The 27,854-nt window shown below is 36.6% G+C and overlaps 1 protein-coding gene across 1 annotated transcript in view; it reads left to right on the top strand.

Annotated features, from left to right (window-relative positions):
• LOC306801488 (protein piccolo-like) overlaps window positions 1-27,854 on the top strand; it is a 253,000-nt gene that overhangs the window by 167,449 nt on the left and 57,697 nt on the right. Inside the window, exons 7-9 of the mRNA XM_079304606.1 lie at window positions 5,448-7,653; window positions 12,662-12,798; window positions 20,151-20,232. Coding sequence (XP_079160732.1) covers window positions 5,448-7,653; window positions 12,662-12,798; window positions 20,151-20,232 — 2,425 coding nt within the window. The remainder of the gene's footprint in view (window positions 1-5,447; window positions 7,654-12,661; window positions 12,799-20,150; window positions 20,233-27,854) is intronic.

Genomic DNA, 27,854 nt, shown 5'->3' with positions numbered 1-27,854 from the left:
AAAAGACAAAAGTTACATTGAAGGAAAGCTCTGGTATATTACTCATGAAGCAGAGTATTCCACTCCCCAATACAAGGCCAAATTCAGCTCATCAAATTAATCTTTCACTATTCTTGCCAACGATGGCACACAAGCCAAGGCAGGGCTGGTTGATAGGTTTTACTATTGGTTAGAAATTGTTCAGAGCATGTGTTTAGTCCATTCTCAGCACTGCTGATGAGTCCAGCTTTTACTAAATATCTGTTTCTATACACTTCCCTTACCATACAAAACTCACCTGCTTCCCTTAACCTGATGGTTTCACTGGAGAGTTCCCGCCTTCTGCGGTTCTTCATGCTATAGAAGTGTCCCTTTGCCAGACTTAGCCAGTGGAGAGAAGCTTCTCAATATTCTTGCTCTAATGTTTGTTAACCAGGGGTTTAAAAAGTGGTCCCTTCTCATCACCATTTACCACATAATAGGTACTAATTCCAGAAGTGTCTAAAAAACCTACATGAGGAACTTTCTTTGCACAGGACAAGTTACAAAACATTGTTCAGGACTTCTGCACCTATGAGATGTAGTTAAGGATTCCATACTTAAAATGAAGTAATTTAATACTAGTTTGTTATGTTAGTATCTTTAGAAGTTGGGTCTCATTTCCAAGAAATTTTAAAGATACTGTTAAATTACTGAGAAGTCCTTAATGAATGATAATGGATTTTCATGGATTCTTTGTAGTAAATTAAATGTCTAAAATAATGAATTGCCAAAATTTCTGACTGTTCTGATAAATTTCTGACAATGAAGAGCATGTGCTGTAATACTGAGTAACACATCCCAGCCTTTTATGATTAGAACAACTGTCTTACAATTGCAATTGTAACTGTGCATATTGGGACTTTGGAGGGGTTGCATTTGGGAAGGTTTTGGTTGCATGAAAAATCCAAGATATGAGATCTGGAAAGTGAGCTACAGCACAGACTTCACCTTAACTGCATTGGCCCCAACCCTCGGTGATTTTTTTTCTGAATGGGGCAGTAATTTCTATCCCTCTGCTACCTGACATCTTATCTGGTGAAAATATTTTATTCCCAGTAATTTCATGAACACATTAGCATTCATCTCTCAACCTCATGCTAGTCATAAGTTTTCTGAGGGAGTTTATTGACTACTTGGTCCTTGTTTGAAGACAAAAAATATTATTAGCATTGTTTTTCTGGTAGCAGAAAAAGCAGAATGCAGCCAAATTTCTGCTGACATTTCAAGTCTGTTGCAAGTTAGTGTCAAATATTTTTCAGGGAACCTAGCCCTGCAGAAGGTGAGTTTTGTTCTTCTGCAGTATAGAACTGGATTTTCACCATGCTGCTGAGTCTTCTGAGGTGTAGTATCATATATAATCCACTTTATCTTTGCTTTTCACAGCACCACAGGCTATAGTAGTTTGAAATCACTTTGTCTATTATATGGAGAGTCTGGTGGTGACAAACTAATAAGATGCTGGCATCACAGTTGTAATTGAGTTCTGCAAATGCATTTATGTATACATATTGTATACATTTCTTTCAGGATTTTCCCTATTTATATAAAAAATATTTATATAAGTGCAAGTTTCTTTTGTCAGCTCTAAAGAGGACTAAAGAAGAAGTTGGTGTTAAGTGATCACAGAAAAATTTAAAAGAGGAGTGAATAAGGATTACATTTTTACTAGTAAAATTCAAAACATGCAAGAGGTATGCAAGAGTTATATGCTCAAGTGTGAAAGCTGAGCTTAGAGCAAATGAAACTAATATCTAAACATGGCTACCTGAATGGAGAGCAGCATATCATTTTCAAAAACTAATTTTAGAAGAGGATAAGAAAGATTGCTTAGCTGGAGTCAAACACAGTGTTTAGAGGTAGAAATTCATCATGGGTATCCTGAGCCATTCAGTGCCCCAAATAACCAATCTCTGTAAAACAGACAAAAAGCAGCAGAACAGATTAGTATTTCCTAGTACTTGACTGATTCTTGTAGTGGGTCAGAGTCTCACTGGCTTTGTCAACAATGACATCAAATTAAAAGAGACAAAAACAGGTATAAAAAGGTATTTTTAGAAAAATTCCTAAGGAACAGGATGGTCATTGCAAAGGAGTTATTGCAAAGTCACCACACAATTCAACAGAGTTCACAAGCCTTGGTCTGGATGACCTCTAAACTCAAACCCAGGCGATAGCTCACGTCAAGACTAATATGTATTGGCAAGGCAGAAAAGCAAGATTTTGCTAAATCTGTTTGCATGTAACCTTCAGCTCTTTTGACTTCCTTACTGTGATGTTATCTTGTCACTGAACTGCAAGACTGAAAAGACTTCCTCCTATGTTTATTTCAAAACTTTGTTAGGCTTGAGTGGTGGTGGAAGGGGAAGATAGTTTGTTCCTCAGTTCCTTAGTTTGTTCTATTGGGGAGAACATCTCTGTAACTTTATTTCAAGCATGAGCTTTGGCCTTATTTTAACAAGGTCATCTTTGCCTCAGAAGCAGAGCTGAATACCACTAAGTCCACTCTGAAGGGATATCCCAGACTAGTGTAAAGTTATACAAGGGTCCGTAATAAAGTAATGATATTTATATGAGCATCGTGGTAAAATAAAAATACAATAATTTACTTCTAGTTTTCGGAAGTTACACTCAATATTTAGAGTGATCAGTTGCTAAACAAAAAATAATTTTTAAAAATTAGTGAAGATGCTAATTTTTAGCTAAAAGTAAACTCACTAGAATTAAGATGGAAAACATGGTAAAATGTAGTAGAAAACTTCATTGTTTATTCAGTCAGAGAGCTTGTTAAGGTCACCTGTCTGACATCTAACTTAACATTTTACTAGTGATTGTAAGGTCTAAGAATGCCTGCTTGTATTTGATAGATTTATGTGGCTCCAGAGTGATATCATGAAAGTTTCTGCCACATCTTTCATTTGGGTACTTCAAATGTAAAATGAGCATAACCTTATAAATGTGAGACAGTGACCAAAAATACAGAGATAGGACTAGACAGCACAATTACTCCATTCCACTCCCAATTCTTTGTGATAAAGATATTAGAATTTGGCAAAGATCAGCTCTAGCTTGCTTTTTTTTTTTTTTTCTTTTCATGCTATTTAACAAATTCAAAGGAAATGCAAAAACTAATAGCAGCTGCTTTAAAGTTCTCTGTCAAAATAGTGCAGTTGAACTTCCCTTGAATCTACTAAGACAGTTCCCAGGGAGCATTGCTAACATGATGTGTGGAAAAACATGATGATGAAAATATCCAGTAGCAAGAAACAGGAACCCATTTTATCACAGTACAAATTTTCTTTTTCTTGTCCCAGTATAAATCTCAAGTAAAAGTAATTAAGTCTTCCTTTTGTGATAACAGTAGCTAAAAACAAGAGGTATCAATCCTTTTTCAAAACCAAGTGGAACATCTTCCTATAATATCTATTAGTCTAAGTTTGTTCATATAACAGAGACTTCTAAAAAAAGTGTTTTTTGTTAAAATGCATAGTAATCTGACACTTAGATTTATGCATCAACAACCTAACTATTATCTGAAAATACTAATTCCATAAACTATTGTAGATCTTTTAATGACTGTTTTATTAATAGCACTTCCCAATACCAGTGACCATCTGTGACTGCTTCACCATCTGTGATTCCTATTTCAGTTCAGAAGGGGGAAATAACAGTGGTATTACACTGATTTTACAACATTAAACATTAGCCAACTAGACCTACTGTAGATTATTAATTTGTCTTTGCTTAAAAGTGCACACTGAACAAGATAATATTAGCTCCTTTGATTTGTTGGCACAACATGGGTTTGTGAAATGGCCATGGGAAGCTGAAAATATTAAATTGCTTTTATTGAAATCTGAAACATGAAAAAGTTGATAGACTTTAGATGAAGAGAATAAAAGATGGCACTTGAAAAGGTGGTGAATGTTTCCCTAAAGATCCATGACAAATGATGTGTTGGTTATTATAATTTTTTTAAAGCTAGGTAACAGAGGACCAGCAAAAGAGAGTTGTCAATACATCTTAAAAACTTGTACAGCTTGTTGATGCCATATTAAAATAAACTGAGAAACTCCTACATAAGATTATTTATATCTTATCTCAATGAAGTAGCATTTATTTCAAAATAAATTCCATTTTTTATTAAAAGCAGTTAATCCTAGTAGAAATGCTGTCCTTGCCTGCAGAGACAGGAGAGCCAATTTGATCAATATTAAACTGGGATCCCTTATTAAACTGGGCTAAAATGTTTCCATATATTGGTATTAGCATGTCTGCATTCTGTAATAGCTGAGCTGATTTTCGTTTTGTTTCAGTGCATGTGTGTAGATCAATCTCTTTTCCTTTGCTAAGGCAAAATTTGTAAGAAGCTGTTAGGGAGATAGGATACAATTTCAAAATCATTCAGGTACTGTTTCTTAATCTGTATATATTGCATGGGATCCTAAACTTCAAACAAAAAACAAAAAAAAATCACAAACATTAGTACTTTAGGATGTAAATTGAATTGCATCTTGCCAGCTGAACTGTCTAATTTCCTAGCTGATGAAGAGAGATTGGCACCTCAAAAAAAATTATTTATCAGCCTAAGGTAGATAGTTCTGCATCAGGATGTAGCACCTTTAACTGTGAGGAAGTCTGGACATCTGGACAGAATTAAATTGCTTTAACTTTATACTCCTTAAATTTTTTAAAGTTTTAAACTGTAGCTTTCTGACTGGAACAAATTTTATTTATGAAAGTCTTCAGTGAACTGAAGAAAGCTTATACCAGTTTTTTAAGGGACAAGAAAATCCCCTAAATAAATATAGATATATATATGTATAGCATCAAATATGAGGCAAAAATTACAAGATCATGTTAGAACTTACTGTCTTGTCACTAGAAAGTTCTGCTTTATTGTCTGGATTTCATTACAAGTTAGAGCATATAAGTATGCATTCAGTGTCTGGCTCAGACTCATTTATTCAACTTTACAGATTATATATAAATTTAACTATGAATGTGTATATAAGTATATTTAAAATTATACAGATTTTTATTAAAGTAATTGTTATATAAAAGGGAGGTATATATATATATTCACACACATATGCATTGAATATGTTTATGTATAAGCATGCAAAAAATTTTTTTTAAATAAAGAACTTTTAAATTAGCATTGATTAAATTTTAAGAATATAAGGTAGATTTTTTAATCTTAGGTTAAACAAAGTCCTAGTGAGTGTCACCCTTCTTTTTGCATTAGATTGCTCATCTTTAGCAGACTTTCCTTTCTATATTCTGATGATTAACCACAGATAAAAAATTTCCTCTGTCTTAAGGAAAGTATGTAGTTAAGTTAAAAAGCCATATCCTGAAAAAATTTAAATAACTTGTGATTCATTTCCCTCCAGAACAGTGATTCAGTCTTGTTTCTTCTATTGCAGTCAAAAGGTTCTTCAAGCATGACTCCCTCCAGCACTCAAAAGAAGGTGAAGAGGACTCTGCCCAATCCACCTCCAGAGGAAGCAACAGGAACTCAGTCCCCATATACTTCTGTGGGATCAGTTTCACGTAGGAGGATTTGTAGGACCACCACTATGGCCAGAGCCAAAATCCTTCAGGATATAGACAGGGAATTGGATCTGGTCGAACGTGAATCAGCCAAGCTTAGGAAGAAACAAGCAGAGCTAGATGAGGAGGAAAAAGAAATAGATGCCAAGTTGAGATACTTGGAAATGGGCATTAATAGGAGGAAAGAAGCCCTACTAAAAGAAAGAGAAAAGAGAGAGCGTGCTTATCTCCAAGGAGTAGCAGAAGAACGTGATTATATGTCAGACAGTGAAGTTAACAATACCAGGTCAACCAGGATAGAAACTCAGCATGGCTTGGAAAGACCACGTACTGCACCCCAGACAGAATTTAACCAGTTTATGCCACCACAAACCCAGCCAGAAACACAGTTTGCCCCTGCTACAAGCCCATATGCTCAATATCAATATTCATCTCCTGCCCTGCCAACTCAAGCACCAACTCAGTTCACACAGCAGTCACATTACCAACAACAGCAGCCTCTGTATCACCAGCAGGTTTCACCTTATCAGACCCAGACAGCATTCCAGACAGGAGCTACCATGTCCTATACCCCACAGGCTCAACCTCCACCATCTCAACAGCCATCATATCAACTCCCATCACAGATGATGGTGATACAGCCAAAGCCAAGACAGACCACATTGTATCTGGAGCCTAAGATAACAACAAACTACGATGTAATTCGCAATCAGCCTCTCATGATAGCACCAGTTTCAACTGATAATAGTTATGCAGTTTCCCAGCTGGGCAGTAAATACTCTACCTTGGACTTAAGGATAGGACTAGATGAGAGAAGCAGCATAGCAAGCAGCCCTATATCGAGCATATCTGCAGACTCCTTCTATGCAGATATAGACCACCACCATACAGCCCGAAATTATGTGCTGATTGATGATATAGGAGAACTTACTAAAGGAACAGGAGCTCTTGGTTCCAGTTTTAGCCTCCATGAGAAAGATCTGACCAAAACAGATCGACTTCTTCGCACAACTGAGGCCAGGAGAGCACAAGAAGTGTCAGACTTCCTAGCACCACTGCAGACTTCCTCTAGGTTACATTCCTATGTTAAAGCTGATGAAGACCCAATGGAGGACCCTTATGAGCTCAAACTGCTGAAACACCAGATAAAGCAAGAGTTCCGTAGAGGTGCAGAAAGTCTCGATCATCTGGCTGGCCTGTCACAATATTACCATGGAGAGGGCAGCTACAGGCATTTTCCAAAATCTGAGAAATACAGCATAGGTAGGCTTACTCTTGAGAAACAGGCTGCTAAGCAGCTCCCAGCAGCCCTCCTTTACCAGAAGCAGTCAAAACACAAGAAAGCCTTGATAGACCCCAAACTAACAAAGTTTTCACCTATCCAAGAAAGCAGAGACCTTGAGCCTGACTATTCAAGCTATATGACCTCTAGCACTTCAACACTTGGGGGAATTACTACTAGGGCAAGGCTTCTTCAGGATGATATCACTTATGGCCTTAGAAAAAACATCAGTGACCAACAGAAGTACATGGGGCCACCACTGACGTCATCCATTGGAACAGGTCTTGGGACTGCACTGGGTCCAACAATGAGATCCGCACTACAAGATGAAGCAGACAAGTCCTATAGCAGTGGTAGTAGGTCTAGGCCCTCATCTAGGCCCTCCTCAGTGTATGGGCTCGATTTGTCATTGAAAAGGGATTCTTCCAGTTCTTCTTTAAGACTGAAAGCCCAAGAAGCTGAACCTTTAGATGTTTCCTTTAGCCATGCAGCACCTTCTGGAAGAACTAAACCCACCAGTCTACCTATTAGCCAAAGCAGGGGAAGGATCCCAATAGTAGCGCAGAACTCAGAGGAGGAGAGCCCGCTGAGTCCTGTAGGACAGCCAATGGGAATGGCTAGAGCAGCAGCTGGACCCTTGCCACCAATCTCTGCAGATACCAGGGACCAGTTTGGATCGAGCCATTCATTACCTGAGGTGCAGCAGCATATGAGGGAGGAGTCACGGACTCGAGGCTATGATCGAGACATAGCCTTCATCATGGATGACTTCCAGCATGCCATGTCAGACAGTGAAGGTAAATTAGGCCTCAGACTGGTATCTTACTATCACAACGCAAATCCTCATTTCTATGCATGTGTCTGATTTTTGTTACACTTCAAAGACTTGTTCCTTTTCTGTTCCTTGGTGCATCTTCTGTGTATGTACATTTTTGGGGGTTGATTTGTTTTGTCTTATTTGATATTTTTTATTTTACCCTAACAGTTTCTGGATGGTGTTAAGCTACTATAGCATGCTACTATATTGTTGTTGATTTGCTTTCCTTTTGGTTTGCTTGTGCATTTTCCTTTTCATTTGTTTATGTCAACTTTTCAATGATACTGTGTAGAACATTCCATGTACAATACAGACTCTGCCATCAGTCTTTATGTGCAGCTCTCTACAGTGACTGTGAATCATTGAACTTATTTGCAATCGTTTTTGTTGGGATTTGGAAATAATCTCCCAAATCTCTAAAAAACTCCAGTAATTTTATGTGCATGAAATTTCATGATAGAACTCAAAAAATGATAATTCCATCTCCCGATGCACCAATTTAGATTCATGTTTATATAGAAATAGTCTGTTCATAAAGTACATATTATATGTTAGAACCATATAGAGCTTAACATGATAGCAAAATAACATTCTACATATGGTTTGTTGAAAGCATCCTGTCATGTGGACTTCTGTGCATTCAGAATTGTGATTATGTAAGATAATCTGTCATTTGAATGGTGCAAGACAATCTCATCCTTCAATAAACTTACATAAGTATTTTACTTCTGTTGGGTTATGCAGTGTAGCTGGTTTTATATGCACCCCATACACGTCTGCCAAATAAGCACAAGAGTTCATCTCACTGAAGTTCATGAAAGGAACCTTTCTGATGTATTATAAATAGTGCAATTAAAAATGCTGCTTCTGAATAAGTACAGCAGAATGTAAAAGCTGATGTTGAGTACTTAATAATTGCAAATTATGTATCAGTTTTGAGTCAGCTGAGACTTAATATATTCAAAATTGTTTAAAAATCATAAAGACAGTTTGAAGGCAAATGAAATGAATATGTTCAAAATTGTATGCACTCCCTTTAACTTTTTCTTATGTGTATTTACTGCACAATAAAAGAGACTTTGCATGCGCTCTATTGTCTGTAAATGGCAATGATTGTCTCAAAAGACACATTTGCATGATTATGAAGTAGTATGGTTTATTTTTCACATTTCTACTAACCTCCGTTCATTATTGCATTATTGGTTTTTTACACATGCTGAATCTTTCATAAGCATTAGAAAAAAATTATCTATTTACCTTTCTCATACTTCATACTAAGGGATTTGTTCTGTAAGTTTTTCTTCGTATTTCTTAGATATTTATTTTTAACCCCCTCATGAACTACATGTTTCAGGAGAGACTCAGGTTCATCAGCTTTTTTGATATTTATCAGAAGTTTAGCTCTTTTTATTGTCCTTCAATTCTTAGCACACTGACTCCTATAATTAAATCTGAAAGCAGTTGAGAGGAATTCCCCAAGTTGCAACTCGTATCATTCTTCCTAAATAAGCAGATGCTATCTTGTGACCTTTATGGGTCATTCCAGACTCACATTGTGAAAGACACAGAACTTTTCCTCCTGAAAACTTAAGGACAACCAACCTGGACCAAAAAAAATCCAATTTGGTGCAATTCTACCTCATATGCACAGGTCATAGGGAATTATATATCTGCCCTACAATGCCTTATATTTCTCATATATTTGTAGAACACATACATGCAACACTTCAAGTTTTAACACATTTCAGTTTTAAATCAGTCTCTGATGAGTTAGACCCTTTCAGCAGTATTATAATTCAATTCACATATTCTGTATTAGATTGATATGTCACTCAGGGCTTCCCCTTTCAGCAGTCTTTTTCTAATTTCTATCAAATTTTGTCTTCCCAAATAGCCTATTTCTTGGGAAACCAAAACACTTCATTACATTATTTTCAAATATGCAATCTAATAGCAAGTAACCTGTATTGAAAATAATTCATATAATTTGGATGTAAGATAAAAAGTGTTCTAAAGAAGTAATTACATTTCTACAGAAATTTATGGCCTTCATTTTTAGAGCCACACTCTTCTCTGTAGTGATCTGATGCCCTGACAGCGGACAGCTATTCTGGCATGTTTCATCCAACCTTTTAGCACAATTTGCTTTGCAGCTTCTCTTTATTTTATGCAACTGCTGCATGGTCTTGATAAGATTTCATTACAAGAAATCAGTCTTAAGCATTGTCTTAGGAAAACTCTTCTTGAGCTACAGTTTGATTTATCATCTAAAGAGAATTTTAAAAATTAAGTTAAAATGTAAAAATTTAATTATTTTATTTAGTGTAAACTCAGAGACATGCTTGACTTTCTGTTCATTTTCTATAAGTGATATCCCATAAAATGCTAGAAAAAAATGCAAATAGGACTTTGAGTCCAAACCTTCTATTTTTCACTAAGTACATACTGTAACAAATCTTAAAATCAGGACATAAGTAGTGCTTACAATGGGATTCCAAACTTTAAACAGGTTTAAAAAGTAGCCTTAGCCAAAAGAGCACAACATCTAGAGTTGCCCATTGAAAATAAACAGCATCTTGAAATCTTGAAATCTTGAAACACCTGAAATTTTCTCAGGGTTCCCAGTACCATGAAAACTCAGATCCAGAAAATAGATCTCTGTCAATCCCACAGCTGCCACTTTCCACACATTATTAAGTATGCTGAAGATACTAATTTTCAAGAACACTGAAGCTAGTACTCAACTTCATGAATATTAATAGCTCTTGCTGTTCAGAAGGTATAAAATGTGCCTTTTCTCACCTCAAATATTATTTTTCTTTTATATGCTCATTTGGCAATTCTTCAACAGCGTTTAGAAGTTTAAAATTGAAATATCAAGACATCAAGATAGCAACACAGCCTATTCCTTTTTTCATCTGTGGGATTTAGAGTGATCCCTGTTACTTCTCTAGTTGAGTTTCTTGGATCCCACAGCCTGGAATCTGTTTGGGTGGAATCATCTGGCTGCATTTTGTTAGCCTTGGAATAAAAGGATCACTTCTCTAAGACTGCAAGTGGTTCATCTTGGCTGTTGTCAGCTTTCCAGCTGTGACAAATCCCAGATGTGCAAGCCAAAACAATGGGGTGTGTGTGTACACTTGAGTGTGGTATGTGTGTGGGTGTGTCTGTATACACGTACATTTAAACTTCAATAAAATACACACATTCATCACAGTTTGAAAAAAAAAAAAAAGAAAAAGTAGGCTGAATGTATGGAATTCTGCATTTTCAAGAGAAGTAATCCAGGAATTTATTTCAACTGAGGCAGGAGGAAAAAAAAAATATATTCTTTCATCTGCTCAGATGATGACACAGTTTACGATAGCCAGCATTAGCATCTGGGGTCAGGAATATGTATGAGGTTCTTCATGCAAGTTTCAGAAAGAATTTCTGTCAGGATGAGTATGAATGAGCCTTCTTTGTGCAGATACTGGTCAACCAGAATAAAAGCATTAAATATTTGCATGCTAGATCATAATGGTTTATTGACAGCAGTTAATCAATAACTTATCAGGAGCTAGAATGTTTTTGGTAATTCATATATGCTTATCTAAATAAGATCAAATAAACCATTTGATGTTAGATAAGTTTGTGCATAGTCATGAAGGAAGAGACTGCATAATATCTGAATAAAGATTAATAATTTTCTGAAGGCTTAGTATAATATAGAATGTTGGTTTTGCCACATACAGCATATTCTTTAAAAAAAAAATCATTTATATATACTATTCCTCTTTATGGAAGATTTAAAGAAATTATTAGTGAAAAAAAACCCCACAGCTTCCTTTTTTCCCGTTATTTTTAAAAATTATTTCTTAAACCAAATAGATAATGTTTACTTTCACAACTAAATAAGAAAGACATTAACACTACCATTTTTCCTTTTAAATTCTTTTCTGTGTTGCTTGCATTCACTCTTGTTGCTAAAGCAAAACCTGATCTTATTTAAGGCTTGCAATTCCTTGTTGTTTTGCTGAAACAAAGATTGCCTTCCTTTGATTTCCAAATTTACCTTGCTTAATAAAGCATAAAATTCAAATTTGCCTTACATTCTACATTGCATTACCTGAATGCATTGGTTTACAGTGATTGGCAACATAGAAGAAAACAGGACATGATTCTGGTTCAAATGGAGTGACACCTATTTCAGTTGACCCAATAGTTAGTAAACATAAATATATGCATTTACAAAACTGATTTCAGTGAAATTATGTTATTTGATCCCCAAATGATGCCTAATACTATATTTACTGTCGCAAACAGAATACTAGTCTTGTAGAAATTTTTGCAAAATAAATATTAAAAATCCATACACAGAGATTCATACTGCAAAATCGGGGGATGGAATTAAAAAAGAAAACACCTGTAATATTTCTGCTTAGAATTTCAGTTATATAGATTGGTTTTCTATCTTCCTTGATTTGGTTTTATATCGATTTCATAAAGAGGTTGTAATTTTCTTATATGTAGTTCTAGATCATTTCCAAAATTTTTTGAACAATATTCAGTTCAGAAATTTGGGAATTATTGGGCTTTGCACTTTGGGGGTTGGTTATTTTGGGTTTTGGTTTGGATTTTCTGAGTTTGTTGTTCTTTTCCTAGTCTGCTTCAAAATAACTAATATTACTAAATTTTTCTCAACAAACATTTAGAGATATGCGAAATCTGCAGTGTATTTCTTTGCTGCCAGGAGGAGGAAGTGGCTATAGCACGTGATGGATCTCTTCTATAGTTCATATCCATGGTTCTGACATAAACAGAATCTTCTCTTTGCTGTCTAACAGCTAAATAATGCTCAAGTTCAATGTCTCAAGTCTCACCTCTAACTTTGCTTTAGCTGCATGGCCAATTAGCAACCACTCTGCATGTTTGCTATGCACAATGCACACTCTTGCCCTTTGCCCAGCACTGGAGCAGAGCATTTGACCTGTCCTTGGTTTTCAAAGCCTACCATCTCCGTCGGGAAGAAACAGATTGGTTTGACAAGCCCAGGGAGCCTCGTTTGGAGAATGGACACATCCTTGACAGAAGGCTGCCAGAGAAGCTGCCACACTCTCGACCACTAAGTCAACACCAAGATCAAGTAAGCTGTCAAATAAGATGTGCCTCTAGTTTTATAAATGATTGATAATATAATCATAGAGTCCAGCAATTCCCATAGGACCCATGGAATTCCTCAAAATCCAGCTATAGTGCTGTTGAAGCTGAATTCATCATCAACATTTGATTAACTTTCTTCTATAATTCAGTATTAATTTTGCAGGTTGTCTTTTGACTTTTGAAATATAACTGAAAATATCTATACCTTAAGTGTTCCTATTGGTGAAAAAAAAAAAAAAGCAAACAATTAGTCTAATTTTCATTACACATTCAAGTCCCTTCTATTAGTAGAAATCATTCCTTTAACTAGTCGACTTTTTTTTTTTTTTACTTTCAGTTGGTATAATCCCAACATTTTGTGATTAATTATTGAATAAATCACCAAGACTTTATCAATCTTAATACTTACAATATTTTATTTATTAGAGAGAGAAAGAAAAATACCATAGTCTGCTTTTCAAGTTTGCCAACTGTGAAATCTAGTTCACCTTGGAGTACCATCCCATTTCCACTATTTATTGACAAACTTTACGTATTTCAAATCTCTAAGGTCTTCAATTGCTTGTTTCAGTTGTCATTTTTACTGATTTAGGTTATATCTGTATATATTCTTATGTTTTGACTTAGATAACATTTTTACATGAGATCCAATACGAGTGCATTTACTCAAGACATTAGGAAATAACCTCAAATTGCTCCAGGGGAGATTTAGCTTATATATTAGGAAAAATGTCTTCATGGAAAGGGTAGTCAAGAATTGGAACAGGCTGCCCAGGGAAATGGTGGAGTCATCATCCCTGGGAGTGTCCAAGAAACATCTGGATATGGCCCTTGAGGACATGGTGTGTGGTGAACATGGTGGTGGTGCTGGGTTGACAGCAGGAATTGATCATCTCAGATGTCTTTTCCAACATTAACAATCCTGTGATTCTGAGAGAAGGTATTGCATGCCCTCTTTGTGATAGTTAATAGCTTATATTGCTCACATTGATTCCTCAGTTTCTTACAAAAGAGGAATATCCCACTGTCATGCAGCCTTTAAGGTTTTATGTTGGTGAGCATTTTCACTGACATTTGGCAATCAAATGTGGGGTTTATGAAGTAATAATGTAAAATTTTCAAACTAAACGTTAAAATGTCTCACAATACAAGCAGTCATTTATTTTTTTCCTCCTTTCTATCCCTTGCATATATTGAGATTTACACACCCTAGGTTGTTTTGAGCCTACTCATTTCTTGTTGAGAAAAAGGGCTTTACATGATATAATTCTTATAGCAATCTATTCAAATAGATCTATGATTCTATGAATCAACTGAATTGCAAGATAAAGCATGTTTTTGAGGTTTAACAGCTCTTAATATCATTGGCAATAGTTTTAAAAAATGTTTCTCTGAGCACTTTAATCCTCATGAGGAAAAGTTATTACTCTAAACATACATAATTGTATTTTACCACTCTAACTTTCTGAAGTAAAATTGAAAATTTTCCTTGAAAATCAGGTTTTTCCAAAAGAATTACTGCTAACCCTGAGCTTTGTGATAAGGAGGTGGTTAGTAAGAGACACTTAGCTTCTAGAGCTCCAGAACTTTTTCCTGGAAAACAGTTCCAAGGCAAGTTCTTAGTCACTGATATTTGCTGCTTTCTCTCATATAAATACACTAGGACTGGTTAAAATTTTTTGTTCTAAATGTCTCAGCAGGAAGGTTAAAAGGCCTAAGAGTTCTTATTTTCCTGGATATTTCCAAGAAGAAAATATGTATTTTGTTTCTCCCTCAAGCTGTTGAGATATTCCCATGCTTATATGGAAATACATATACAGCATTAAAATCTTGCCACATTTTTAAAGTTTTTGTGAAATATGGGGTGTAAACTGGAGAAGGAATGTGTTCTAAATAATTCTGGCTGATGCCATGTAAAGCCTCAGCAGTAGAGAAGAGATGTGTGAGGGGAAGATTCACATTTCCTTCTTCTGTTTCCATCCAGGTTAGCTACTGTCAATCTCACACCAGTAAAAAACTATTATCAATGACTCTGCAGAAGGGAGAAATGCCAGATCTCACCAACTCCACATCATCCACCTAATCAAAATGTTACTCAGAGCTTGTGTACATCAAGTGTCTTCTGTGAACATTTGTTTAAGCCAACTTAGAAACAAATATCTTTTCAGACACATCCAGAAATTAAATTGATTTGTGACAAGATAAAAAGGGCCATAGATTTTTTTTAAAAGTTTCATTAGCTCCACGCTGAGTTGTGAAATACTTAGCAATAGAAGAAAGTAAATCAGTATCAGAATCTCTCTCTTTTTTTGGCATTATATTTTCAAGCAATGAAGGCAAATAAACCATATCATGCTATTGAGAGTGGTGAGGCAAAGTAACCACTCCCTGTCCTTCCATCTCAGTCCTTCACAGGAACATGTAGTGTCCAAGTATAATGTACTCTAGAGACAAAAATGGCAAGTCATTCTCCATCCAGAGAACATATCCACCCTCACTGAGAGCTTTCTTTGCTGCAGGTGATTTGCTGAAATCAGTTAGGAGGGAAGTTTCCTGGTTAGCACAGGAATTAATCCATTACAACTCCCTTAATATCCCTTACTGAGCTCAAACTAGCCACAGAAAGAATAATTTGCATCAATAGCACTGCTACTGCTTCATTACTGCATTACTGCTTGTAATGTATTAGTGTTTCCAAATAGACTTATTGGCTCTAAATTTGCTGTTTTTGTAATCTGTGTCAAAAAATTAAAATATTTTAATGACCACTACAACACATGTATTCCAGAAGATTTTGATTCACACGTGTGAAACATCAATTTTCTTACTAGATTAAATCAGAACTGCTTGATTACATCCCATAGAGCCTGTGCAACCAAAGGGAATAAATAAAGCACAACACTGATCTTTTGAAGCAAGAATGCAGTGGAGTGACAACCCTGAACCTCCACACTTCCATATATTTCTTATAACCTAGCAGATTAAGCTCACACTCTGTACTATAAATATTAAAATACATTTGTTTCTATAGCAACTTCAGTGGTGCTATTTAGTATTCTGAAATCACATGAAATTGCAGTTCAGTTGAATATCTTAATAGCCATTTCCCAATGTATTGATTCTGGACTGCTTCCCTGAGGAGGGCAAAACCTGATCAATACATAATCCATTGTAGAATTCCCACTGATAACTGTCAACCTCAACAGTCTCCTTAGTCAATGCCAGTTCACCAGAAACTTCTTTAAACCTCCAGACATGAAGAGATTTTTCTTATAATTTTCCGTGAAAATTATTTGCATATTCTGAACTAAACTGGCTGTTACAAATGGTTTGGGAAAGAACAGTCGGAGGAGGAGTCAGGGCAGTAAAAGTTCATTACAAGGGCATGGACAATGAGAGTATATTAGGAAGCTATAAATAGTTTTTCAGTGAGGGGTTTTAAATGCTTCCAGTCATTATGGGTGCCAGTATATTGCTGTCAGTTCACTTAGGCAAGACTTTTCTAATCACCAAAAGGAGGCAAGTGTCCTAGACATGAAACCTTTTGAATGCAATCCCCTGTTTCTAAACACCCTAAAGAATTATATGCTTTTCTCTTCATTCATGGCTCTCTACCATTCTCTTGAAATTTAAGTCAAGCCTATTTAGGGGCACTTGGATATTTAGAAATTACTAAAAACTCAGTCATAAGGTGAGCATTGGGGATAAAATGAGAAAGTACCATTTGTGACAGTGATGCAGAAGACTACCTGATGCTTTGTTCCACATTTTTGAAGTGCATCTACTTAGTTTTGATTGTTTTCTAACTAGGGAGGAGAATTTCTTTTAAATTTAGTAAACTGTTTTCTGTTAAAAACTTGGGGGAAGGGAGGACATTTTTGATTGAGATTCTCTGGAAATATGATGAGAAATGGGACATTTCCAACTTTAGTGTTATTGTTAAAATATTAATCTAAAGAGTGGATTGTTAGCCACCCCCTCACTGTATTCACAAAGGAATTTCTCTGGCAGTGCTCATTTCTTAATCACTCAGAAATGTTTTTCTCTCTGCATGCCAGAATGACTTCTGGAGCAAAGGTCAGTGTGGAATTTACCTAATTGCAGAATAAAATGCAACACTCTTTGCAATTTATTAATGAGCAGGAACATTGTATTTGTTAAGTCTTTATTCAGTGCATCTTTTCCAAATTATCTCCATCACTGGAGATCGATCAGCAGAAAGAACTTTCTACCTTGAGGATTTCCAGAGAGCTCAACATTTGTGCTCTGCACAGATGGAATTTAGAGTTTCAAAGGGGCAGAATTATCACAGCTGGAGAAATTCTTGGTACCAGCTTGCACAGGCTGTGTGTGCTCATGCAAGTGCTGTGGAATTAAAAAATTAGGATGGATACTGCCTAACTCACCACCTTGAGCATCCTCCATCTGGATACCCACCTCAGGTAAAGTTTCCCTTGAAAATGGTATTTCCCAGAGGACAACAACCAACTGTAGCTGCTGAGAGTCACCTTATCAGGCCCTGTCTAACACCAGTGGAAGGGGAGATTTTTCTTCTTGATTATCATCTTTAGCTTATAATACTCCCTTTTGTGAGGCTTCCATAGTGTTTGTTTATCAGACAAAACACTTATAGACAACAGGAAATTAAATGCATTTTTAAACTCATCTTCTGTATTAGTCTTAGAAACTCTCTGCACAATTACTTCCCAATTCATTCTATTTTTGGAGGGCCTTTGAGCTAATAACTAATAATGACTAATAACATGAAACACATGACCAGAGCTTATATTTCCTGAGGAAGAAGATGATATGCCAGTTTTGAACTACAAACCAAGTGTGCTGAGTGCTCCCAAAAGATGAGGAAGGTTCTTCATGACAGGGACAGATGGCAGAGATCTCTGGGGTTTGTAAAAGATAAGTGGGATCAAGTCAAATTTGCCCTGTGACCTAAATCTGGGCTTGTGGATTTACATGTTCTCCCCTCCTGCAGCTGTGCAGTGGAAGGATGGTCCCTCTGCACCAGTTCAGATTTCCACTGTCACAGTTGTGTGTCTTCAGTGGGGTCCCTCTCTGCCTTCCCTGGGGAAACTGGGGGAAGAAGAATCAGCTAGAAGGGATTCCTACCATATATTCAAGTGAAGGAAAACCAACTTTAGTGGAAGTAAGATGTGAACAATTGGAAACACAAAACAATTTGTATTCTACAGGTTTTGAAATATTCTAGTAAATTTTCTGATAAATTTTCAGATACATATCAGAATAACGTGTGTATTACAGGTTTTCAGATATTCTAGTGAATTTCAGAAAAACATGCTCACTAATGATTAAAGCAAAACATCAAGAACAATGTAAATGTCCTTGCTATTATCTGTTTACAGCAACCACTGTTTTCTCCTATTTATTCTGCCACTTTCAGAAATGTACTGGTCTGAAAGTAAAAGTTTAATGACATGTTCCTTTAAGTACTGATTCCCACCAACCATAAAATGATAATATACTACCCTGGACACTAATAAAATTCAATGCTTTTATTTAGACCTATATGAATCACAAAGATATATTCTTCTCATAAAATTCTGGAAGTAATGAGGAAGTAACAGACTAAAGAAGGAGACAGTCTATATTTTCTGATATATTTGTTAGCAGTTATGTACAATATGGCATTGAATTTTCCTGGATTCTTTTTTGTTTTTTATTTAAAAAATGAAAGAAGATAGAGCAAGTAAAACAATATGAGTTGAAGTTTAGGAGCTGCAGCATTTCTCTGTTAAATTCAATTGCTCCCACCAAAATGGATCCCAGCTAAGGATCTATTCAAATACATTTCTTGTAAACAGCTACATTTCATATTTTTTTATTTAAATCAAAATAAAATTAGATGCATTCTTTCAAATTTTATACAATTTTATGTAAGCTACCTGTGACAAATGCATCACTTTAGCTGTTTTATAAAACTTGCTGAATTTCTGACAGTGAACATAACACTCTCCCTATCCATTAATGAATGGGGAAGCCTCCTGGTAATATTGGACTCTATATTCTGACAAAATCCCATGATAAATTCAAATGTGTGCCTGGTCTCATGTTCTGATTTATTCTGGAGTACTTGTCTACTACCAAATCCATGATGTCCTTTATGTTTGACACTAATTACAGTCAATATTGCTTTCACTGTGATATGGGAGGATTTGAGTCTTCTAGATGCAACATCATTCACTGGATAAGTAACTGACTTATGACAACAGATGTATAAACTCTTCTGCTTACTGTGGGACTGGGCTAAGCAAGTCCCTCAACCTCTCTGTTTCCCTTCCCATCATTTATGTGTGCTATCCATGAACTTCATAAACTCTCTAGGGCAGAACTAGGCTTAAAATGCTTGGCTCAGGAGGAGCTTAATCCCTTTAAATGCTGCTTAAATACAAATAACAGTGATAAACTCTTGGCAGCAGGCTGCTGATACCCTCAAGCTGCTGCATTGCCATGCTGAGCAGTATTGTCCCCTTGGCTCCCTGAGGTCCCCCCTGGGCCAGGCACAATTGTGCTCCCTCGTCTTGGTCCAGGTGCATTGCCCAGGCTGGGAACCAACATGCTGAGGCAGAGAAGTGATGGGTTCATCTTTGCTGCCAAAAGACCAGAACTGCAGCAAAGGGGGCTGTGATGGCTGTGAGGGCAGAGACCCCTCCTATGCCCAAACCATGGGCAGGTGGGATCATTCCTACACCAAACTGGCTCTTTAGAGTGAGTTGTAGGGTGCATTGCTTTCAGCTTTGACATGGTCTAGGATCAGCCCAGGGAAATTCTACACATTTTCATACAGAATGTAGTCCTATGAGCTTTAGTTTGGGCCTTTCAAATGGCTTTTAGAATTTGAAGACAAGAGGTAAATTGGACAATGTAGTTTTGCTGAAACTAAAGCAGTAACTCATGGATGTAACACATAAACTAACATTTTGTTTACTTGTCTAAGAAAATAATTTTATGAAAAATACAGGAATCATGTTTTGCTTCTTTCTTCTCATAAACACTGCTTGAATAAAGGATTAAGGTTAAAAGAAGCTACAGAATAGAGTGACCACTTTCTAGTCACTCAGAAAATTCTGAACTAATATGATATTTGAAATCTGTAGTTATGGAAGCAAATATTCATTACCTCACAGAAGGAATTTGCAGTCTGACAAATGTCTTCAAACTTGGGAGTGTTTTTGAATTGAGAATTTGTGATATTTCCCTGGATGAAATAAGTTTGTTTTCTTGTTTCTGGTTCAACTGTCTGAAAATATTGATGCAATTGTTGGTTTATCTTTTTATGACATGCATATTTGTTTTCCTCAGATAAATGGGAAGCCCCTGCAGTACATTTTCCCTCATACAAGGCTCAAACTACTCAGAGACCCAAAGGATCACACAGTTTCAGGTAAAAAAACCTCTGCTATAATTAATTTGATTAGCATTAATCATACAAAAGATTTCCAGTATTAAAATCGTTCCTGTATCTATGCAGCAGGAAATTCAGTGGTAATTTTAAATCTTTCTCATTGGCTATAACAGAAAGCAGCAGTGCATAAAAAAGGTCACATCTGTTCAAGATATGTAAGTTGTACAGACATTAAAACCAGCGGAAAATCTGTTGTGTTATCCATATGAACAGTCTGTTTTGCTGTTGCTTTTTATGTAACTCTATATTCCCTGCATGTGTCCTTATAAAATAAGCTTGTGTAGGTGTTCAACATGTACAGAACTGAGAATTTTATTATTTCTGTTCTGGAACTCTACCCTCGCCCCCCTGCCCCACAATCCTCATGGGGAGGGGTGGCAGAACAATCAGATCCCATTTTTCTGTGATACCTTCACATGAATACATTTATCATAGGACTTCAGATTCATTCTCTTCACTGACACAAATGTTCATGTAAGCCAGAGTCTGCTTGCCAAGGAGATGAAAGTTGCAGAGGCGATATTCATTCACCTCCCAGGCTGAGAACTGGAAGGCAGTGTGATGTTTGCATGTGTCAAGCTGTAAAAGGCTGCCAGTTGCAGGGCCTGACACAGGTGAGGTCTCTGTCTGAGCTTCTGGAATTGTCCCCTTTCTCACATCTAACACTGATATGGAACTCAAAGCTATTTCAATACACTGTTTTTGTTCCTTCAGAGGGAGAGGCTTTAAGCAATTTTGTCGTGAAACCATCAGACTTTCTTTTAACTAGCTTAAAAAATTCTAATAGTATGTGTCAAACTCTGTTTCTGCACAGAAGTAATTACTGACTGCCAACCCTGGTGCTCACTCAAGCATTAAGCAGAAAGTGGCATGAACTTACTTGAATTGCTAAATATTGTTTTCACAGGGTTTCTGGCAGTAAAGTCTTGATAATTTCCATCCTCAGTACCCACCTCATATTTAGGGTGTTAAATGAATGTTCTGTATGCATTATGAGGTATTTTCTTGTTAGTCAGTGTAACACCCACTGATGATTTCAGGCTGCAGAAAGACCCTCCACCCACACAGCCCAGCCTGAAAGGAGCTGCCAGCTCTGCTGTGTGTCAGCCTGTGCTGCTCCAGGCCCTCCCAGTGCACAGGAACTCCTTGGCATCCTTGTAGGGATCTTTGCCCTGCAGGCTGATGAGTAATGCTGTGATCCAAGCTGCTCTCTTACTCAAAAATAAGAGGAATTACAACCACACAGCTGTAAAGCTTGTGATTTAGTGTTGCTGAAGTCTGCTCTCCTATGTAAAATTAATTACCCTTATGCGGTGGGAAATGACTATTCCAAATTCTTGACTGACTCTCCTGCTGGCAATAACAGCAACACATTCTGCCTCAGGGAAATGCCTTGTGAGCAGTGAGGGCAAACCCAAGGTGGAGATATTGACATCACATGCCTATGCACAAATGAGATCACACAGGATCAAAAATTTACTCAGGGTCCTGCTAAGGTTATATAGCCCACACTGGAATTACTTGCAGCTATAGCTATATAATATTGTGCTTAAATTCTAACTGGAGAAAGAGGACTTGGCTGTGTCTACAAGCTGCAGTCATATTTTTGTGTTTTAGTCCAGATACTTGCTTGGACACCTGCACAGATGCATTTCTGTATGGTGTATACATAGATTTCCCTACAAATATTAAAAAAGGCCCAAATGCAAATTGTACAGAAAAGAGCCAAAGGTAGAATAGGGTGGCCTTGAAACAGGGCCACAGGTTTTAATTGTAGTTTTCACTCCTTATACATCTTTGAAGTACCTTAACTCCTTGACTATGCACCTCCCTTCCTTCCCTTCTCTCAAGTGTCTGAATGACTTAAGTACATAAAAACTCTCTTCAAATGTGCAGTGCATTATGCTTAGCCTTCAGATTTCCAAATGACCTTTACCAGAGATAGGCACATGGCTTTAAAAATAACTGAATTTTATCGAACATTATCTGACAACTAATACTAAACATCTGTGTTTATTAACCAGACAATGACTATGAACCAGAGGAAGACACAGAAGTCTATTATGCAGCAAAAATTGGAAAGTTTAAAAATACATACTTATATATCATCACAGTTATCTCACTACAAGAGTTTTGGATATTCATATAGATTCCTTATCTGATTTCTTCCCCAGCTGATTTCTTTCTCTTTCTTTGTTTGTTTTCCTTTGTTCCCTTTGTCTCTTTTTGCTCTTCCTTTCTCCCTGCCCCTCTTTCTTATCAAAAGTACCAAAATGAGGTGTTGACTCACTTATCCTGCATTTATACTTGTTGCATAAGCACAGAAAGTGTGTATGTTCAAAAACACAATCCTCAGTAAAGCTCACATGGGGAGTCAGATCTTTCCAAGAAAACAGTCACTGTTGAAACCACCCTTTCAGTAGCATTTTCAGCTGAACTTTTGTGTTGCTGGGTTCTTACAAGCCAGCTGGCCTGTGATCCTGGGTGACCACAACAGCAGATGCATCATCCATTGTCTCTGGTTTCCTCACAGAATGTACAAAACATCCTCTGTCTTGGCTATGCACAAAAACCTCCCCTATGTGATCACTGCTGCACATGCAAGAGCACTTTATATTTATGATCTTTAAGTTTATACTTAAATTATCTGTTTGCAGTCAGGTCAATTCTGAAGCAGAAGATGCCTGGGGAGATGCTTAAGCCTGACAGATTCTCCTCAGGAGATTCATGAGCACACCTTCAGTTTAAATTTAGTGCATCTTGAGTGTGCACAGCAGGAGTTACATAGGGAATGTCCTAAAACTGTACAAAATTCCCACTTGGAGAGTTCCTGTAACAGTTGACCAGCTGCTTTGCTGGGAAACTGGCCAGTGCTTTAGCTGATTATCTCATCTCACTGGAGTTCTTGGGCCAGCCTGGGCATTAATGATTCATTGTGCTGGGTTACTCCAGATAACCAACTCTACCACAGCTGTAATTGTAGGACAAGATTTCATCCTAACATCACCATTATAAGTTGAATTCCACAGATCTCACCATAATCTTACCACAGTATATGTTACTGCCTGATTATGAATCCAAAAATTGTCACATTGTGAATATCAATAATAAGACTAGTCTCAAATATTTTAAAATTCAGGCTTTTTCAGTACATATTATGTGCACATGTTTATTTGCTTTCTTGATTAATGAAGACTGATTCTGAGGTACAGATGCCTTTGATGCCTCTTACATAATCTGGCATAATTTTGCACACAGAAGCATATAATGTGAATTTTGGCATGTGAATGAGGTGTTTGAGGATTGAGGAACTGAGCCAAAATTGTGATAGAGAATAGTAGTGCTGAATGAAAATTAAATATATATGTTCTCACTGGCTGGTCTCTTGAAGGTTCCTGTTTCTTCATTATATGCCATATCTGTAGCATACATATCTACTTTTTGAGATAAGCAGTGCTGAGAGGTGTGAAAGAATTTCCAAGAATTTACTTTTCAAAGGCTGAATAATAATTTGCAATAAAGAAAAAAGAAAAAAAAAAAAAAAAAGGAAGAAGAAGAATTGGCACTGTGGTTATGCTGAGGTGCCAACGCAATGACAGCAGTGATCAATGAATGATAACATAGCAGTATTTAATGCTCCAGAAACTCACTGTTTGTTTTCTCTGAGAGTCCCTTGTTTTTTTTAGGTCCTTTAGCAGAGCAGCATAAGGACTGTTTTATACTGCCAGAATTTTCTCTTCTGTTTTTTATCACACCATCATTATATTTGAAAAAGTGAATTAAGAATATGACCACTGAAGGTTATGAAAGCACTGTCCATAACTTTGGAAATGTTTCAAAGATAACTTATATCGTGTTATTCCTGATCAGGAAACTGTTTAGGCACATTTGGGGAGGAAATCCAACAAGGCAGACACATCTCAGTGGGTCTGTAGGCACAATGAGTGCACTCAGCCAAAGGTAATTTTTACTCCTTTACCTCACATAGGCTGAGTCAGAAGTAATTCTTTCTTTTCAAAGAAGAGATGTTCTGTGTTTCCAGGAAAAATAAATTACCTATGAGCAGCCAGACTGTCCATGTTGGGGAACATCCTCTTCAATTCTGGTAAAAATAAAAATAAAAATAAAATAAAATAAAAAAATAAATTAAAAAAAAAAAAAAGAGGCAGACAAATGATTCAGAAAATTCTGCAAACTTTATAGTGGAGCAAAGAAGTGAATTAGATGGTGGGCAGAGGACTTCATCCCCCATCTCCACCTCAGCAGTGATGTCAGTGAAACTGCAGGTAGAATTACAGGGTAGCTGTAATGCTGTACACACATCAGACATGCCTCATACTCTCCACAGGGATTGCTGATTCCTGCAAACAGCACTACACTTCTGCAGTGTGCCAGCTCATGCAGTACTTAACCAGATGGAGAAGAAGGGAATTCAGAGTTCTCCTATATCATGGCCACACTGCTCCAGTCTCTAAATAAGCAACCCTATATATTTAGGATTCTTTCACCTGCAAGTTTAGCAAAATTAGTTCTTACAGCAAAATGCTGAAGTGCAATGAATATGCATTAGTAATCAATTAAAACATGTTAAATTTAGCCACAGTCTATGTTCAATGTGAGAAGTCAGAGTGAGAACTGCAACCAACTTCCTGTCCTCATACTTTTGGAGGATTACTTATCCAACTTGTTTCATTTAATGTTGTGAAGAACTGAGATAATACTTTCCACAAAAAAGCAATACCCTCCTCTAACATTCCCTTGTCACTGGGGAAGGGCTTAATCCCTAATTAATGGCCATCATTCCCTCACACACTCACTCTTTATCAGAGACATGGCACACAAAGTAAAACCCATAAACAGACAGGAACTGAGCTGATGCAGTCAGGCTACATTGGAGATTTTCCTGGGAAGTGACATGGTAGTAAATGAGGAGAGGATTGGAAATAAAAGGAGAGAGAGATGTGTAGCTTTATCTAAACATCAATTTTTGAAAGAACTCAGTAACATTAAACTTTTCTAAATGAAAACAAACAAATTCTTGTGTGCTAGAAACACTTTGTAGACATACAGACCATATTTATGTCTCATGTCTCCAAATGATTTTAATTTGAAAAACACTAGCGTGTGTATTTAAAATACTTTCCATGAAATCTTTTTGGCAGCAGAGTTGTTTGTGTATTTTTCAGTTTCAACACTTGTTGAAGATCCTGAGTGGATGTAATTGAGAGGGCAACGTGTCTGCTGGCTATAAAGGTTCCATTTGCTCTCATAGCTGTCACACAGAAAAGGCTGCATGAACAGATCACTGCAACTCTGAATGTTAGAGTTCAGTCAAGCCCCCAGATTTCCATGGAGGTTCAGCTGTCAGTCAGTGGCATCTATTGAGCCATTGGTCTCTATCAGCAAACACAGATGAAACTCAGTACCTACAAGGGATTTTATAGATTTAAAGCTGCAGTCTACCATAGATGGCACCATAGATTATGATGTGACAGATTGTCCAAAAAGAAGAGACTTTTATCGTGTTTTCAAGTAGACGTGATAAATGCTTCAAGATGCTAATTCATAAAACACTTTATGATCCTTCAGGATGACAACCAGTGTGCACATCAGCATGAAGCAGATTTGCAGCTGATATAAATCAATGCTGTGCTATTAAAAAAACTGCAATATATTGGAATTTCATCAGCTCGTGATTTGACTTCATGTGTATTTTGTGTTTTAATTGCCAATGGACAAGAAATGCAACAGCTGAGTAGATACAATCATGTTTCTAGGAAACAACTTATTTAAACTAATTTTGTTAGAAGCACCAAAACAATTCTCCTGATGACACTCTTGAAAATGTACCTATATAGACAACCAACCTCTGATATGGGTCATCATGTTATGTATTCCAGAGAACTGCATAAGAATAAAAATGCAAATAAAAATTTAGGCTCAATTTTATTATACACATAATTTTTCCTGCTGTTTTCAAGTTCCTGAGTTTACTTGTTTTTGTTTGCTCTGCCATGTTTCTTTCCTCTCTGTCTCTTCAAACTTTAGAGATTGCTTTATCACAACTACAGTGTCTAAATAAATAGCTTGCATTTCTTGGTACTTTTAACTGTGACCTCTCCAAGAGAAGTCATTGATGTTTTTAATGTGTTTAGCCTTCTGTTCCACACAGACAATGGAACAGGGTGTAAAATTGCTCTGGCAGATAAGGGCCTACCAGTACCCTAGCATATGTCTGGTCTAGATAAGGCTGGAGGAGGAATGAGGAGATAATGTCTAGTAAATGAACACAGGAGGAAGGTATGTTCTGTCTCCATTCACAGCCAAAAAGTGTTGAGAGGATTAATATTGTTTAATTTGATGGATATGTTCTCATTGCTATAACATTGGCACATTACAAAGTCTTTGCTGCCTAATGTCTCATTTGCATGCTTTCTTCTCATGCATTTGCTACCATTGACCTTAACCAAAAAAGATCACCCTTGTGCTTCCTTGCTGTAATTCACCATTATAGTTTTGTTCTGGTTTGGGTGATTTTTAATATTATTAGAAAGTGATGAAAAACATATTTGGATAAGTCTGTGCATTGTCTTCCGGATCCAAAGCACAACACTTAATCTCTATTTTGAGATTTGAACATATCTCCCATTCCAGCCTACTCAGAACAGGTGTTGTAGCTCTGCATTTTGCATTTTATGTCCATTTAAATTTTTCCCGTTTTTCTTCTGTATAGTTTCAACTTTAAAGCACATAATATCCAAGTGTTAAAATTACCATGGGTTTACAGAAATAGTGAGGTTCAGCTACCATCTTGAAGGCTTAAGATGGACCTTTAAGGCTTTTAGAAATCAAAATCAAATCAAAAATCAAAATCAAAAATTTTTAATATCTTTCTTAAAGTTCAGTCACTCAAAAGTCTATTAAAATTCATGTAGCTCTATTTCTAACTGTGACAAAAGTCAGATTGCTGTTGACTTACAGTTTCCTGTGCCAATTCTCACACACACATGTGATTACTGAAAATATGTTGTACATTCTAATTACTTTCCTTGTTCATATAATTAGACAGACAAATGGTTTCATACTTCCAAAACTTAACCCAGAGGAAATATTTGCTTGAGTTAACACATGAGCAATGTTTGCATAGAGCTTCTGTCAGCATTCTCCTGCATGTTTTGAAGTTGTTGCTACTGCATAGGACCTACATGATGATTAGACATTATCAGTCCTTGCATTTGCTGCTGGAATACTATTTACTTTCATGAGAGAAAACATCTCTGGAAAATTAATTTTCATTTTTGTGTAAAATCAGGACCATCAACACCAGCAAACCCTGCTGGGCCTTGGGTTATTCAGTTTTTCGTTGCTCATTTTTTTCTTTCTTTCCTTTAACCTTTCAATTATGTAAGGGGTTATCAGCATTTGTCTGAAAAGGCAAGTCTAATAATTGCTTGTATGCTGAAATGGTTCCAGGAAATCTAGGCTGTTTAATGGCTCTAATGGAGCTGCTCAGCAAAGCAGTGAAAAGATGGTAAAATTTCATGGTCTTCCCTGTGACCTGAGAGCAACAGCAACAAATTGGCAACAGCCTGATCCTTATT

The sequence above is a fragment of the Erithacus rubecula genome (assembly GCF_903797595.1).
Source record: "Erithacus rubecula genome assembly, chromosome: 4".
Taxonomy (NCBI): Eukaryota; Metazoa; Chordata; class Aves; order Passeriformes; family Muscicapidae; genus Erithacus; species Erithacus rubecula.
This window is presented reverse-complemented; position numbering and strand designations above follow the sequence as displayed.